The 16,870-nt window shown below is 39.1% G+C and overlaps 2 protein-coding genes across 3 annotated transcripts; both read left to right on the top strand.

The window, feature by feature from the left end:
- The first annotated feature begins 4,470 nt into the window (after positions 1-4,470).
- On the top strand, positions 4,471-8,698 carry LOC108918715 (homeobox protein Hox-B9a). The gene is made up of 4 exons (XM_018726196.2): positions 4,471-4,522; positions 4,839-4,932; positions 5,216-5,892; positions 7,870-8,698. The coding sequence occupies exons 3-4, from the start codon at positions 5,376-5,378 to the stop codon at positions 8,103-8,105; spliced, it is 753 nt and encodes a 250-aa protein (XP_018581712.1). The 5' UTR covers positions 4,471-4,522; positions 4,839-4,932; positions 5,216-5,375; the 3' UTR covers positions 8,106-8,698.
- Positions 8,699-13,856: 5,158 nt separating this feature from the next.
- LOC108918649 (homeobox protein Hox-B8a-like) lies at positions 13,857-16,115 on the top strand. 2 transcript variants are annotated; one of them, XM_018726115.1, is made up of 2 exons: positions 13,857-14,641; positions 15,240-16,115. In XM_018726115.1, the coding sequence occupies exons 1-2, from the start codon at positions 14,215-14,217 to the stop codon at positions 15,554-15,556; spliced, it is 744 nt and encodes a 247-aa protein (XP_018581631.1). In that variant the 5' UTR covers positions 13,857-14,214; the 3' UTR covers positions 15,557-16,115. The 2 variants fall into 2 exon arrangements, with proteins under 2 accessions (XP_018581631.1, XP_018581630.1); XM_018726114.1 differs by having other exon boundaries at positions 15,237-16,115.
- The last annotated feature ends 755 nt before the right edge of the window (positions 16,116-16,870 follow it).

The following is a 16,870-nucleotide window of genomic DNA, read 5'->3' as shown; positions in this document are numbered from 1 at the left end:
TAAAGCAAACACCATAACATGATGAAACAATTTAGTCCATCTGTGAATAGCAAATAAATCACATGGAAATTTTTTCTTACTCTCTGCTCCTGCATATCCTAAAATGTATACATTTTTAACAAAAACACACACACAGAAATTTTGACTTCAGCAACAGCAACTGAACATACAAATTTTTTTAGTTTTCTTATTTAAAACAATCTTTTCTAAAGGCCAGTTTGATGTGGAGTTCCGGAACCTAAATCAACTATATTTTTGTAAATAGTTATACCTTCATTTTTAAAACATATTTTATTATTTTAAATTGCTCCTTTTTCTGTCTGCTCAGGGGTAATTCAAAAATAATCCCCTCATAAACTATTTGACTGAAATGGCACAAATCAAGTTTGTATGATGTGCTGAAGATGTTCTTCAAGTATTATGAAACAGTATATGATTATTGATAAACATGGCAGTCATATGGCAAAGAATTTTCAGTATTTGCAGAATTTTGCAGTTGTAAGTTGCAGTTGCAAGTTGCAGTTGGAAAATTTTTATATATATTCATATTTTACTTTTTTTTTAAAAAATCAGTAATGTACACCAGACCTGAGCTGCTGGAAAAAATCATGATTGCTGCAGCCAAATGAACTGATACAGAACACAAAAACACACCTTACAGACCACTCCAGGCCTGTAAACATACACCTTTTAATTATTTTGCAATAACCTCTGTAAATGTGATGCAAAAGTAATCCAAACTGTAAACTTATCCAAATTGATAAGAAAAACAATATGTACGTAAAGGTTACCTTGCTGTATCTTTAAAATTCCAGCTTTTCCACTTTTGACAGAAAAAAATGTCACTAAATTATTGTTTGGAAAGGGCTGCATTCGAGGGTTTTGTGCCTGCTAGAACCAGAAAAGCTTCCAGAAGCTAATGAAAGTGCAATATGTTGAAATTGCTATAAAATGCATTTAAAGCCTTGCTGTAAAACCTAATGTCATTAAATTATCGAGGCAGAGAAATGCTTGTGGCAACACACAACCACACTAACACATCACACAGATTGCACCACTACGATGGTTGTGTAATTTATTCCAGCTTTTCTACCCCCTATTTTATCCCCCAAACAACTGGCTCATTTTTATTGAAAAAAGGCATGTGCTATGTAGTTGGGGTGAAGGTAAGTGTGCTCACCAGTAATTTGTTTCGATTGGCCACATGGTGGCCCTATATCAAGCAAATGAAAATTCAAAATTTCAACATGGAACCCAGGCAAACCATTTCACTTAAGAGTCGAAAGTTCAATATACAGGGTGTGTCTTCTGATGGAGTATAAATCTGGTACAAATGCCCAGCATACTGGATTTTAAATAATTCTGAGGTTTTTGTTTAACTCTCTAGCAAGTGTTGACCAATATGGATGGCATAGGTATCACTGGAATAATTTAATCCTTTTTTTTCTTTCTTTTTTTTTTTACAAAACTCACATAGCTGATGCAACAAAAATGTTTTGGTAACTGTATGCTGGTATATTTTATATTCTATACAACCACCTGAAATGTGTTTACCCTTCAAATTATGTAGTTTGTTATAAAATGGAAGGCACAACATATATTAAGAAAAAATCTGGTTAAATCTGAAAAATAAAAGAAAGAAATGGCAGTTTATAAAAAAAACTAGTTTGTTCATTATTAGTAGCTCAGTTTTGTTTGTAAAGTGTGTAAGAGAGGACTTACCTAAATTGTAAAGATGGTCCTGCCCTAAAAGGCTGCAAATCAGCAGCCAGTTAAATATCATCATGTGAAAAAAAAAGGTGGAAATAACAATCTCTGAAAAATCCAGGATGCAATTCTACCTTTATTGTTAGGCCAGTGTGCAAATATATTAGTTTGTTAGTTCTGTGCACTGAACTCTAGTAATGAAAAGCACGTTGCTCTGTGAAACAGTGTGGCGGCTCTCACGGCTCTCCTGGATCGTGTAAAATGTGAGATGTTGGCGGAGCACTGCACGTATCAGCATCTACTCGTGGCTCACACTGTTCTCCAAAGTGAGTGACACTCTGAAGTTACTTACAGTGACTTTACACACTCATACCTTTGTGCATTTTTTACTGGAGCAGTGTTGGAGAAGGACCTTGCATGGGGGTTCTGTACTACAGTAGGAGGTGGGGTTTGAGTTTTTTACCTCTGTGGTGCTGCAGCAGAAACATTTAACTAAACCACTGAATTATTTGGAACGAGCTGTGGCAGAGTAAATAATGTACAATGCGAATCAGTATGGTCTCCCCAAGCCAATGGGGTCGCAACACTCTGGATTCTTCTGCTATTGTTTGTTATACCATGTTTGTTTCAAGTTTGATATGCCTGTCACTACTGCCTGTACATGTTGATGTTAGGACATCCAGAAGGCAGAGAAAGGTGTGTGAAAGTGCAGTGGCGCAGTACTGAAACACCGAAACACTGCACCACGGCTTGTTTCGTTCCCTAATGTTACCAGCCATGTTGTGGGATTTTGTCCTTCGCTCCGGCGTTTCCTAGCAACCGTTTCCCGTCTAACACGAGAGGATGTTGATGATGTCATTCCTGGGGTTTCTGTTATAGGTTCCTTGGCGCAGCTCAATTTATACAAACCGTTAATCGTCACCTGTGAACCCGGCGAACTTTACCGTTACAATATTGCAGTATTCGTATCCTATGTTGGCCTCACACTTTGACATTGCTGGATTTTTGTTCAGTACTTTTCCCTGTTCAACAGAGCCATTTCTCAAACGAGCAATTAATACAACAACTTCTGACTATTTTCCGTCATCGGGAATGCCAAAGAAAACTGCCAAAGATAAACTCTAAAGCTGTTTTTGCTCTGAGCTGCGAGCACAATTCAACTTCTTGTCTCGGCCAAAAAATTAATTTATCCAGCACTGGTCATTTTGGAGTTATTCATTTATTTGTTTGTTTTAAAAGTGAAGAGGGTTTGCATATGGGAACGCTAAATGTGTAATAAATTGCTTAAAAATAAATGTAAATATGTGTGCAGTGTTTTGAAAACAAACATAAACATTGTGAAGGGCTTGTATTTCCCAGACAGAATAACGGCGATGTGATGAGTGAACAGTCCGATCACACAGCTCTGCAGTGCTGCTTCGGAAGTTCATTTTCACGTCCCATACCTTCACGGTGTGGTGCAGTCATATGGGTTCGCCATATGGGAATATTCAGAATGTATATTAGAAATTCGTGCCCGTGCTTGTTAACCCCGAAAGTGTTGCCCTTTCTTGTTTTTGGACCTGGGCTTCGTGCAACTGGAAAAGATCATAAAGACATCAAAAACTTGTAAGGTACTGTAATAGTGTCTATTTCAGCGCACTGCCCATGCACTGTTTCACGGTGCATTCATTTCACATAATGAATTCCTTAAGGTAGTAGAAATTCCAAATGTAACACCACTTCGTGATGATTATTATGACTATACTGTATATTTACATTATTCAATGCATTCCGAAAAACAATTGAACGTGACTGACATTATCATTCCATAACTGATATTATTATGACAAAATTGTTGTAAAGTGTGACCATTTGGATGTGCGAGCTTTTAACCATACGCACTGATGATGTAACAATTTTTGAAGTGACTGATATATTGCGGAAAATATTTCATTTAAAGAATACATTTGATTTTAAAACAGTAAGCTCGTACAGTCATGCAGACAACAACTGTTGTCTCTTTAGTTCAATTCAACATGCAGCTCTCGTACAGCCTGTTTACAAAGACGTTTGCGGACTTGTTTCAGTTTGGATATTAAATTAGTTCTAGCTCAGATTTTTGTGGGCAGCTACTCATGGAAACTGACCAAATATCAGAGTAACACAGACCACAGGCTCACGCACACTACGTACTTTGTACTAAATGTGCTAGAAGAACACAAATGAGCTCTGTAGGTTTCACTGCCTGTTCCGGGACTTTTAAAACCACTTCGATGTAAAAACGGAAAAGTGTTTGTAATGCTGTTTGGTTTTCTTAAGTAAACAAAACATGCTTACGAATATTACGAATAATTTAAATATATACAAATTTTAACCCTGAAATTACAAGGTAACGAACATGTCATAAATGGCAGTGCATCCATTTTAAATATTGCATCCCTAGATCTCTTGTGGCCTTTGGTAAACTGTACTATAGGACAGAAGTCCAGTGCATGGTAGTAACTGCAACTTTATACCGTTATATTACAGTATAATAATCTTTGTTACGAAACCACACGTTCTGTTATTTTCAGATTTTTTTTCTCAAGTATCCCGACTATATGATTTATATCAGAAACTTTGGAATTCAACCGAACGAGCACATTTAACCAAGCTCCTTATTATAGTAAAACATGGTAGAGATCACAGAGCTTTGAATTTCAGTTTTTAAATGAGCTGTTCATGCATTTATGAACGCAGGACCAAAAGTGGGGAACTACTCTTAGCTGCAGGAAAGGGACGCGGCTCTCATGCTGTAAACACGTTCTGTGGGGAACGGATCCAGAGGTCCGGAGTGGGTTTGAATCTCTTTTCGCCCGAGTGTCTCTCACTGTCTCCGTATGTCTTGAGCAGTCATGTTTCTTCACTTCACTTTCGAATGAATTTAAGGTTTTTACATTGTTTGCATTAGTGTGTGTGTGAACGCAGTGGATGCTTTATGAGATCCATTTGCAGTGTTCGCCAGTGGGAGTTTATCAGCTACATAAATTTAAAGCTGCCTGTTGTACGTTTTACTACGGTGTTTCAGCAAAGAAGCATCTCTTTATAAATGCTGGCGAGGAGGCCACGCAGTAGTAGTGATTAACACGTATTTTTTTTTCCCCTGGCAGAGACTCAGCTTTGTATGAACTATATTATGACATCCAGCCCCTTGCAAAGAGTTTCTGTTCGCTTCGAGAAATTACCACGTTCATAAAAACCAAGGTAAACCGATTGAAATAAGAATAAAAGATAAAGTGCGATGCGCTATGAAGACCTCTGGTAGTAAGACTAATGCAGGTGTAGAAAACTGTTCTCCTCAGATGAACATTTTCTTCTGGATGCGCTTATCTTCAGTATATTCGCATTTGTCGAGTTTAATGTCCATTTTGCGTGCGCAGCAAACTTAATAAAATATTATTTACTATTTGAAAAATCTTGCGCCCCAGAAGGAGCCGTAGAGGTTGCCCTTGGTGGACTGATTTATGCCTCATTGACGCTTTATCAGGCTCAGGAAAAAGTCGGACCAATCATTTGGCTGGGAGCTCCAGCACCAGAGCCCCGCTCCACCTCGCAGCCTCAGGAGTCGGAAGGACCAGCGTGCAAATCTTGCCGAGCGCTTCCACACTTTTCCCCGCACTGAACCGTTACTTGTATGATGTCTCATAATGTCAGTTTCTGGAACACTTAGCAGTTACTATGTCGATTCCCTCATAAGTCATGAAAATGAAGATCCTACTTCAGCCAAGTTCTCCAACATACAGTGCTCGAGTTACAGACAAGCCGGAGGACAGAGTGACCACGGCGAGTTCCCCTCCTGCAGCTTCCAGCCCAAAACGGCCGTTTTCGGCGCACCTTGGAGTCCTTTCGCGTCCTACTCCTCTAGCAGTTTACCTTCGGTTTACCACGCTTACGTCCCGACTGAGCCTCCTCCTTCGTCGGACGCCAGGTACCTTCGCACTTGGCTCGATCCTCCGCCGAGAGCTGAGTCACTGGGCGGACAGGACCATGTCAAAGTAGAGCCCCTGCTTGGACACCTCGGAGAGTCCTCGAACCTTGGGGGACATGAGTACAATTTGGAATCGTCTTCTGCCAGGGAGAACTCCTCAAATCAAGCCGGTACCGGTTTCGAGGACAATAAGGACATTTGTGAAAGCAACGAGGACAAAGAAGGGCCAGATCAAAGTAAGTTATAAAAGGAGGAAGTAAACAGTCTCTAAAGCGTTTAAGGCTGTCATAAAGTAGGAACAAAGAAGACGCGCAGCACAAACACATAATGAGAAGTCTAGCTGTAGAGAGCTCATATCTTCACATTTCTATCGGTATTTGTGTCAGATCCGGCTTTCTGGGGTTCTAGGTTTAGCATCACCTGTGTTCCATGTTGTTGCAGCACGTGAGCAGTTTTCTAGTTTACGAATGTTTATTCCTGCTTTGACTAAATAGGCTTTAAAGGGCTTCTTTTACTCTTAATTTTGGATCCTAGTGCTGTTTCAGTTCCCATTAAAGACCCTGTCTATATCTGAACACTGCATTCATTGAAGAGTTTGGCTGACAAAAAAATTAAAATCCTAATTACTAATAATGATTTTGGCGAGTGCAGATTTTCCATTGAGCTGAAAAGAGTTGCTTAACTGTTCCCAGTTTCTACTGCAATCCCAGTAGAAATTTTCCCCCGATTCATCCAGAATGTGTTATTTTATGTGAACAATTGATCCTTGGGCGTAACTCCTGGGAAGATATAAAACGAAACACCGAACTCATATGCAACTCATCTTAGGTCCTTCCAGTGCTACTGGTCAACTGGGCGCTCGAAGTTACCAGTTTACAAGCTGAGAACAGCCTGATGTTTTTTCTTTCTTCCACGGCAGCATGGTTCTCTAACATAACAATGTATGATTCATCAGGCCTGGCGCTCTGCTTGCCTGGTACCTATTTATGATGAAGCGTCTTACTACGTTTTACAGTGCATCCCAGCCAATGAAGGCTGGCTACCAGGTTATTATAATGAAAGTCATTTGATAAAATTCTGAATGGATGACAGTAAATAAACATTTCCTTTGTAACTGGGAGGAGAACGAGTGCCCAGTGCTAAAGGAAGTAGCATTTGCCACAGTGAGGAGTGCATGAATGAAATAAACTGTAGTGTAACACTGGTGAAAGAGGAAACTTGGGTTTTTGTGCTGATCATATGTAACACATCTTCAGCTAGATACTAAAATATGTTATAAAAATGCCAATAAATAAGTTTCTGTCTAGGACAATTTACCATATTGCATCACTGGAAAAGACAGAGTGAGGGTGTTTCCTTTTTCATATGTGATATTTGAAACCTTTTCATGTCTACTAAAATAACCAATCTATGTAGAAGCCTGAAATATTACAAGTTAAAACTGCTGGAGTAAATAATGGAGTAATTATTTCCTAACACATCTTATGCATTGTAAGGCTTCTAATATTGTGCTTTTTACCGCTTTTTATTTAAGGTCAATAAATGGAAAGGCTAGTGATAGCAAAGCACATCAGGATGCTCAGGCCCCAAACGCTAGTGGGAAATAAGTTTTATGAAAACCTCATATCTCATATTTAGAATCATACCCAAAGGCTTTGCACTTGGCATAATATAGTTCATTCATGAATTCTACATAGGGAATAAAAATCTCAGCCTACCCAAACATAAACCACTCCATCCTTTCTCGTACAGGGAATAATAGCTCGGAGGTTTAGCATGTTAAATTGTGTGTTCAAACCTAAAATTATTTACATGTTATAGTAAGAGGGAATGAAATTGCAGTAAACTCGCTTCAAGTCTTGGACACAATATACCACCAAGTACAATTCTCTGTACATGCTAGAAATGATGAAAAAGTGTACTTTGGATATTGGATTTGGATAAGCATTCTGTGCTTTATCCGGTGTTTTAATCTCTCAGTCAGTGTTTGTATATGTTGCGATGCTACATTCACAACTTTGATCTGGAGTATATTGATGTAAAAGCAAAGTACACATGAATGAATTACCTTTGTGGAAGGTTAACATTGTAATTTATAATAGATGTTGAAATCAAACAATGGGAAGATCACACATGTTTTATTGTACAGGGGCCTATGCTTCTTTTTAAGTATTAATTCCGTTTGCAAACCTCTCCCCCAATTCTATTCTCAGACGACCCCTCGGCCAACTGGCTGCAGGCCCGCTCCACAAGGAAGAAGAGGTGTCCTTACACCAAGTACCAAACACTGGAGCTCGAGAAGGAGTTCTTGTTTAACATGTACCTCACGCGGGACAGGAGACATGAGGTCGCCCGCCTCTTGAACTTGACAGAGAGGCAAGTCAAAATCTGGTTCCAGAATCGACGGATGAAAATGAAGAAAATGAATAAAGACCAAGCTAAAGATTAGAGAGGAGCGTAATGAAATAAAAAAGAAAACACGTGGATAGCCTTGCATTTGTCCGGCATTTTCTTTTTGTCCATTCCTAAAGAGGTTAATATAGGCTTTTAAAAATGTTTTAATATATGCAGTGTTTCCTTTCTTGTGTGGACCACCATGTCCATTTATGTCGATAGCAGTTACTAACTGAGCTAAAATCCGAATAATCTTTAAAAAATGTAACAACACTTAGTAAAGTGCAATGTGCGAAGTGTATTTTGCCTCATTGTTGTGCAGCACATATTTCATAGGTCCGTTTCTCTAATGCAGTTATGTTTCATTTTGTTTACTGTTTCTGTGTTGTTACGAATAAATGAGTGCGAAGTGTAAAATAGTATCTGAGTGTATAATCATAATTTTATCACTGTGCACAATATTTGTGTAGGAAATATCCCTACGACACTATAGGCATAGCCATGCCCCCCCGACACACACACACACACACACACACACACACACACACACACACACACCACACACAAATGTTCAAGTAAGTCTAATGCCCGCAGACTACTTGACTCCACTGTGCACTGTTGCTAATATTTGTTGATCCCACTAAATCCTGAAGTTTTGCCTCACTTTACAGACTATTATGAACTTTTAAAGTATTAGTAATTGATTTTACCAACGCGAGATCTTCTAGATTTTTTTTTTAAAAAAAGACAATTGGGTGTCTCTTAGTTTTTGAGATAAATGATTATACTGGGCATCTACCACTTTACATTTACATTACCACTTAATATATTTAGCATGCGAAATACTTAATGCTTAGGAAGAGTATATTCACTGGCGTATTTTTTCAGAAAACATTTTACCGATAAATTATTGCAAAAATGTGTATTGTGAAGTACTTGCAACATATCGACAAGTGTAGTCTGTTTAACTTGGATTATTCTACAGAAGAAAATGATTATTGTTGAAAGGTACATTCAGATAACGCGGATATACGAAGAAAGTGATTCCACATACCATACGCGCACTGTCATGGTTTAGCCAAAAAAGGTGTTTCCATGTCGTTTTCGGCGCCCCTCCGTCTTACTGCAGGACGGGTTTTTCTCACTCGAAACGGTGGAACGTAGGCTTTGTGTTGTAAAAGGGACTCCTCGTTATCTAGCGTTGGGAAACTTTCTTTCGACAATAACCATTAGCCATCCTTATCATTAAGTTATTAACATGCATTTTTGCCACTGCATTATAAGTCAGGTCTGTCTGATTTCGCCGCACAGAAGCGCTGAGTCTGATCACCTGAAAAATTGAAATTGTAAATGTGTTTTAAATATTGGGTAGAGAAATGTATTTATTTATTCACGTATTATTATTATTATTATTATTATTATTATTATTATTATTATTATTATTATTATTCACAATGAAACAGTGTATGTAATTTTACACAAAATATTTTGTTTTTCTAGACATGTTACATTGCTTTATCTGCCCGTTGCATGTGTCTCTTGTATGTTATGTGACATCATCCGCATTGAATGTGTGGAACACAAGGACTCCGTCGTTACTTAAGACATTTGCATTGTTACCAAATTTTATTCCACATTCATTCTGCATGACTGCTCGTTACTACATGAACTATTTCTGCGCTGCTTGGCGCGGTTCTGTTCAAGAAACTATAGTAGAAACGTTCACTTTCCAGCACAGGCCTTGTAATTAATAAAAACGGATTGTAAAGTTACGGTTAATCTTGGATTCACATTAAAGAGTTTAATGTAGAAGCTATGTCCAAATTTGTAGTTTTCTTTTGTGTAAAATGAAATGGTGTTACGTTACTTTTGTCCATTATTACCCACGGCGTGGGGTAAAGCGCAAGTTGTGCGCGCAGGCTGCAGCGCGCCCTCGTTCAGTTGGTCACTGCGTTTTCAGCAACAGTTATTTAATCCTAATGAAGGACATGTGTTGAAAATATGACGTAGTGCTCTCAAACATTTGTCTCCAACTGCGAATAAAGGGAAAGATAGAGGGTGATAAACACATGGACCTTTTGAAGAACAACATATAATAAAGCTCATCTAAGACGTATCGGATTGTGATTACGCAGCCATATACAGTTTTCGCTGTAATATCTTTTATAACCTCTTTTTACAACACACTGTTCATTTTCTCAGTGGGCTATTTTGCGATTTTGGCTGTATACGGTCACGAGAGAGAATGTTTTTTTTAAAAAACCCACCTTGATTGCTTTATTAGAAATTAAATGTTGCTTAAATGTTAGGAAAGTATTGTCTCTAGTTTATTTTGTTTCACAAGCCATAGCCAGAACAGTAAGCCCCGGGAGCCCGTGGTCCATTGTTTTAATTTTCGTTCAATGTGTTCTGTGTTTTTAACGTGTATAATTATCCTTAAAACACGCAATGCCAGCGGTATTCATGGCGGATAAATAAATATATAAAACAACTGAACGTCACGATGTCAGCACGTACACCTTGTTACAAAATCTATATTGGTGAATTCTTATATATGCATTTATTTCGATTGTTCTGCAAGATACCAACGCGTAGTGAGTACTGTACATGTTTTACGCATCTTTTTATCCGACTGGCCTTTGTTCTGCTTTTCCGACGGGAAAAAGCAAAGAAGAGGCTGACGCTTGCTTTGGAGGAGGGGATGGGAAGTAGACTGTTATAAAAAAGGGAAAGTAAATTCAATGCGGTGTGCTGCAATAAAAGAATATGACTGCAATAAAAGTTTATAGGGTATAAATTTCTGAAGGTTAAGAATTAAACGGCTGTAAAGCAAACACGGGAAACAGAAAAGTTTCAAGACCTCCTAAATAACGGGTAGCCCATAGGGCCATCGGCGCTCTGCGTAGGGAGTGTTTTTTTCATTTCGTTTGTCCAGCGTTTGTTTGCGCATTCTTTGTGGGGTGGGGGACTGCGTGGCGGGCCCTGCACCTCCATATGCCTGGCTGTCTCATTCAGATGTTTGGGACGCTTTCCTTTGTTCCGTTTCCGAACTCTCCCAGCCTGCCAGATAACGGCCCATAAAACCCAACAAAAATGCTGCGGCGAGGCGTCTGGATCGATCCGAGAGCCTTCACGTGTTTACAGCCTTGCGCCATTATTACGTTTTGCGAGAAAGGAAGGCGGTTGTTTTGACGCGAATGTGATAAAAATGTAGCTGCTTTCCCTCATTTCTCTGACTGAAACGGACGTGTTTTTGCGGCACTGTTCGCTCCTAATTCCATTACTTTTTACGGTAAAACTGGCAACACACCATTGTTTTTCTCTGTGATTTTTTTAAAATAATAATTATTCTAATATTTTTCTATATCGTTTGTCGCTGGAGCTGCTTGTTTTTGTGCGCTATCTACACAAAATGTAAACACATTTGTTACTTTAGAACTCGCATCTATTATTATATCAGTAAAGCTGTACGAAATATCAATAAGACCAGTAAAATACACATGCAAATAATCAAGATTAAAGACGCATAGAACAAACAGAAATTAACATCAAAAAGTGAAAATTTTGTACACATTTTCCATAAATTCAGGCATATTTTCACCTAGTATGGTTATTAAATGTAACGTAAATATGCCTCATTTAAATTTTTAACACTAACTATAATATTGTAATAACTGTATATCAAAAGCTGAATGCAATAAATGATATATAGAGTGCATAGTATTTCTATACAATCTTGTAATGACTTGCTACATTTTGACTTGTTTTACTAGAGCGTCTAAGAATCCTAAATGCAACAAAACATCAGTAAACAAATAGCTTTTTTTAATTAAAAAAATCCCCACGTATTTTTCTAAGAAAAAATTAGACATTTAAGAGGTATTCAATGTAAGCAAAATGTTTGCATGTCTTCTATCATTCTTTCAGCACTTGCTGGTATTATTTCTACATACAATATGTTCAAAAAATGTTTCGTCTTTCGACTTCACTTCAGTACGATTATTCCAGTCGCAGTGTCCAAGACTGGCCGAAAGGTGGCAGTGTTGCTCCACCAAAATCTGGAAACTCTTTGTTCTCTCAGCAGGTCTTTGAAGTGGAGGAACAGGGTGCTTCACACTGATTTTACCAACTAAGTAAGTCACATATAATCTGCTTCAACAGTTCTTTAAGCACATCATTGCTTTCAGTCTGTGTTTTTGCTGTTACTTTTACTAATTCTATGTAATTTAATAGACGCGTCGCTGAAATCTTGTGGACTTTCATTCGGTATATTTTTTAAACTTCGAAGTTAGCATTTGGTATTCTTGCTAGTGTTTACTGAAAGTATAGAACCTATTACGACTAAATGGTGCCTCTGTATTATTCCAGTAGACAAAGAAAAACTTTAAGATTTTTTTTTTCCATTTCGCTGATTGAATTAAACATCCCAAAAATAATGTGTTTTCTTCAATTTCCTTTTCGGACATTATCCAGAAGCATATATATATATATATATATAAATGAACATCTGGTTTATGTTATATGTTGTACCTTAAGATCAGCAATCTCTAGCTCTTACATCAATTATATATAATTTTTACCTACACGTACCACACATACCCGCAATAAAAAAACAAAAGATCATGAAAATATGATTGGGCTCTTTGCTGAAATTTGTATTACCATGAGTTTCTGTTGTAATTCAGCAGTCAAGACAGATAAGCCGTTTTCAAGACATTTATTTATCAGAGGATGACAGAAAGAAATAAACTTTTAAACATCCAGCAGGGGCTTGTTACTAGTACAAACATTCATAGACAGACTTCATAAGGTTTCGAAAGTCTCATATCGTGGAATTATAAATCAACAAATCTCAGCATATGCAGTCTAAAACTAAAAGTACATCACAAGAAAATCCAAATGAAATATATTTAAAGCAGTACAGTAAGAAGAGCAATGAGTACACTAAATAATAACTGCCAGTTGAGTTCCAGCACGAGAAACCCCCGCTAGTCTGTCAGTTTTCAGTTTAGTAAAGATATTTTCTCTTTAGTGGTAAAAAATCATATCTGGAGCTTATTTTGACAGCAGACAACAATCCAGTGCTGGAGCGAAAACACAACAGAATTACATGTTAATGTAAAAAACCGGAACGTCTTTTTCCTGAGAGAAGAAAACAATTAATTACAAAGATCTTACATTAAATTGTTAAAGTGTCTTATTTGTTTAATTCGTAGTAACGCAGTTGTGTGCCTCCTATGAGCCGCAGACGACCTTTTATGGTATTTTATAGTTTGCTGCCGCGTTTACAGCCCGCTTTTCTGTCATAACCGCACGGGCTTTCCTTTCCTTGGCTTTAAAAACGCGTATTAATACGCTATAAAAAGTATGGTCATAAAAATATAAGGATATTCCTATCTCGTCCGTCTTCATTAGGCTTCCATCCAGTGAGTTAGGTGTTGTGACAAGTTGTTTAAAACTGGCCATTACATTTATATGACCTAGTGCAACCGATACCAATTAACTCGTGTACTCTCACAATTTGCTAATGCAACTGTGAAAATATTCATGCCGCTGAAATTCCGATTTAACTGCTAAGACTGCCTTATTTTCGCTCCCCTATTACCTGCACCCTAAAAGTGATCTTTTAAAACGAGTAGGTGTGCAGCTGATCTGATGTAGAGCGGCAGATATCTCATTAACTACAAGCTTCAATATATTATTGCGCATATTCTCCCCTCCTCTCTCACCCCCTTTCTCTCTCACTCCCTCTCCCCTTCTTCTTTCTCCCTTTTTCATTCTCTCACTCTCTCCATATCACAAGCCCGCTGTGCAGTGTCCGTGTGGAAATGCCAAAGCCAATGGGATGAGGATTCCATAATAGATGCAAATTGTCGTGAAAAGACACTGCAAAATATGAAAAAACTCATTTGCTGCGGAGTAAATCACAGAAAACTGTTTACGGACTGGCACCTTGTACCGGAATTGTAATGCAAGACTACATCCGAGGATGAGATTTCATGGAATCGACATGACTGTGGCTTGAACATTTCGAAGCAAGGGTTTCTTGAAATACAACAAACACGCAAACGCTGGAAATTACCGAGAGCATCTTCTGGAAAAACAACGGGCTTTGTTTTGTTTCTGCGGAACAATCGAGTTTTGCCACGGTGACAACAACAAAAATGAGTTCCTATTTCGTCAATTCTCTCTTCTCCAAATACAAAAGTAGTGATTCTTTACGCCCTAATTATTACGAATGCGCTGGTTTCGCACAAGATCTGGGAAGCAGACCAACTGTAGTTTATGGACCCGGTTCTGGAGGTACTTTCCAACACCCAGGTCAGATCCAGGAGTTCTACCACCACGGCGCGTCCACGCTGTCCACCACCCCTTACCAGCAGAACCCCTGCGCGGTGACCTGCCACGGGGAACCAGGCAACTTCTACGGGTACGACGCGCTGCAGAGACAAAGTCTGTTCGGAACCCAAGAAACAGACCTGGTCCAGTACAGCGACTGCAAGCTGACCTCCAGCAACGTCGGCGAGGAAGCGGAGAGCACAGAGCTGAGCCCCTCTCCCACACAGCTCTTTCCGTGGATGAGACCCCAAGGTGAGACCACACGGAATAAAAACAGCGAGCTGCTCTGCCCGGGGACGCGCTACTGTGTAGCCGTGGAACAAAACGCGCAGCAATCCGGCAAGAGGCAAATTCTCCCGCGTGGGTGGCGAGAAAAGGCCTTTTACTGTTTTTTTTGATGTTCACACTTGTGAATTACTTTATAGTTTAATGACCCTGTGAAAACCGGCGGCTCGGTGCATTGAAAGTCTTTCCCCAGTTAAAGTTTTATTGCTTCTTTTATGACTTATTATTAGTACCTTGGAATTATTTCTCGGTGCGCTGTATGCTGTAAACCAGGCATTGTGTGTGCAGGCTACCGGTGGCAGTGTGCGCGTGTGTACGTGTGTGCGCGTGGAATATGATATGAATACATACACATCTTCACTGAAGTGTGTACCTCACCAATTTATTTGTACATATTACCATTAGCAACATTGTATCGCACGCCTGCAGGCTGAGGGGCTGGTGACACCTGGTGATTTATGCCCGTACTGTGTGTGTGTGTGTGTGTGTGTGTGTGTGTGTGTGTGTGTGTGTGTGTGTGTGTGTATGCTTGTCTGAAACTAGAATGCCCTTGTTTTGCCAGTAGCTGCCGGACGGAGGAGAGGCCGCCAGACCTACAGCCGCTACCAGACGCTGGAGCTGGAAAAGGAGTTTCTGTTCAACCCCTACCTGACCCGCAAGAGGCGGATTGAGGTGTCCCACGCCCTGGGGCTGACCGAGAGGCAGGTCAAAATCTGGTTCCAGAACAGGCGGATGAAGTGGAAAAAGGAGAACAACAAAGACAAATTCCCCAGCAGCAAATCAGAGCAAGAAGAAATAGAAAAACAGAAAAAGGAGAACGAGCGAGACGAGGAGGCGCAGGAGACGGGTGAAGAAGACTGCGAGAAAGTAAAACAAATATAGGATTACAAACCTGGAGCTCAACATCCCGATTGCTTTGGAGAAGTCACTAATTTGAACTTTGGCTTAAGAAACATTGCGTTCATGTGGTTATTGTGCGTTGTTCGAAACGGTGAGGAGAAGCAGACCCGGAGAAGCAGAATCAAGTGTAAAGTGTCTGAGGAGCTTCAACTGTTTTACACAGGGAGATAAAGCGTTTCCACTTTTTACCCAAAGCTGGGAAACATAGTGACAAAGTAGCTACCTTTATCTGTGGAACAATTAATGTGAAACATTTTTGATGTTAGAATATTATTCTAAAAAATACTTTGGCAGCTGTGTAGATTTTATTAAGTTAATTGGTGCACTTTTTACTGTTCCCGTTAATCTTATGAAGACGTAGCAAATGATTAATTCCAACAACATGAAACTGCCTATTTATGCTGTAGGTGCTCTTTTTACGTTGATCCTTTGATAGTATGTTTAGTTGATGGTATTGTATTTTCTATTCTTGGATAGGCATGCGCACAGGGCAAAATAAATAAAAAGGCTTCGTTGACTGTGACACAGTATAGATACTGTACTCGTGAATTCTTTTCTGAAGACTTGATGTCATGCTTTGTTGTTCTTCACTCTTTGTCTTTGGTTTGAAGATGGAAGCACTGAGGAAAAGAGGGAAAATAAAGTTTACAAGAAAGATTTGGAAACATTTATTTTCAAGACCAGGAAGGTTGTCCCCGACCCCGGGGCATAACTCTTAGTGTGTCATATTGTGTCACACTGAAACCCTCAGAAATACATGAAAGGCTGCTGGGCTGTAAAGTCTTTCTCATTGTTTTGAAATTCTATGAATTACGAATTAGGTAAATATAAATGGGACAGCAATAAAAATGGATTTGTCATTGATAAACATGAGGTTACTTACAATCGACGCAAGAGAAAGTGAAGATACGGAAAAGGCTGAAATTACTAATTTTGATAAGTCTCATGGTTAACATTTTACGTTGTTTGAATCAGATTTTTTGGTTTATATTTGGTCTTTTGACATACAGGGACTGTACTGTTCTCCAGAATGGAAGCACAAGCATCCAGGACCGAGTCTGATACTAAAGGTCTCTCAGTTTCTAGCTCCTGTCAAACGCAGAACAGTGGACTTGGTGCAGAAATCACAGAGAACAGCGCAAACCGTCAAGTGCCAGGAACAAAATACCCGCAATTCTGAAATATACTGTGAAAATATAAGCAGCAATATGTAGCTATATAAAGAAAAGGATATTCCCAGGGTTTTTTTTAGCTCTAATTGACTCGACTAGCCCTGTGATGTGTGCATGTACCTTA

Source organism: Scleropages formosus, chromosome 21, assembly GCF_900964775.1.
Source record: "Scleropages formosus chromosome 21, fSclFor1.1, whole genome shotgun sequence".
NCBI lineage: Eukaryota > Metazoa > Chordata > Actinopteri > Osteoglossiformes > Osteoglossidae > Scleropages > Scleropages formosus.
The sequence above is the reverse complement of the archived record's forward strand: the minus strand, read 5'-3'. Positions and strand labels throughout refer to the sequence as shown.

Bases quoted from the DNA above. Each gene is read 5' to 3' on its own strand.
- LOC108918715 (XM_018726196.2), top strand. From the start codon at position 5,376: ATGTCAGTTTCTGGAACACTTAGCAGTTACTATGTCGATTCCCTCATA. The intron at 5,893-7,869 runs GTAAGTTATAAA...TTCTATTCTCAG, and splicing joins CAAAGAAGGGCCAGATCAAA to ACGACCCCTCGGCCAACTGG.
- LOC108918649 (XM_018726114.1), top strand. From the start codon at position 14,215: ATGAGTTCCTATTTCGTCAATTCTCTCTTCTCCAAATACAAAAGTAGT. The intron at 14,642-15,236 runs GTGAGACCACAC...TTGTTTTGCCAG, and splicing joins TCCGTGGATGAGACCCCAAG to TAGCTGCCGGACGGAGGAGA.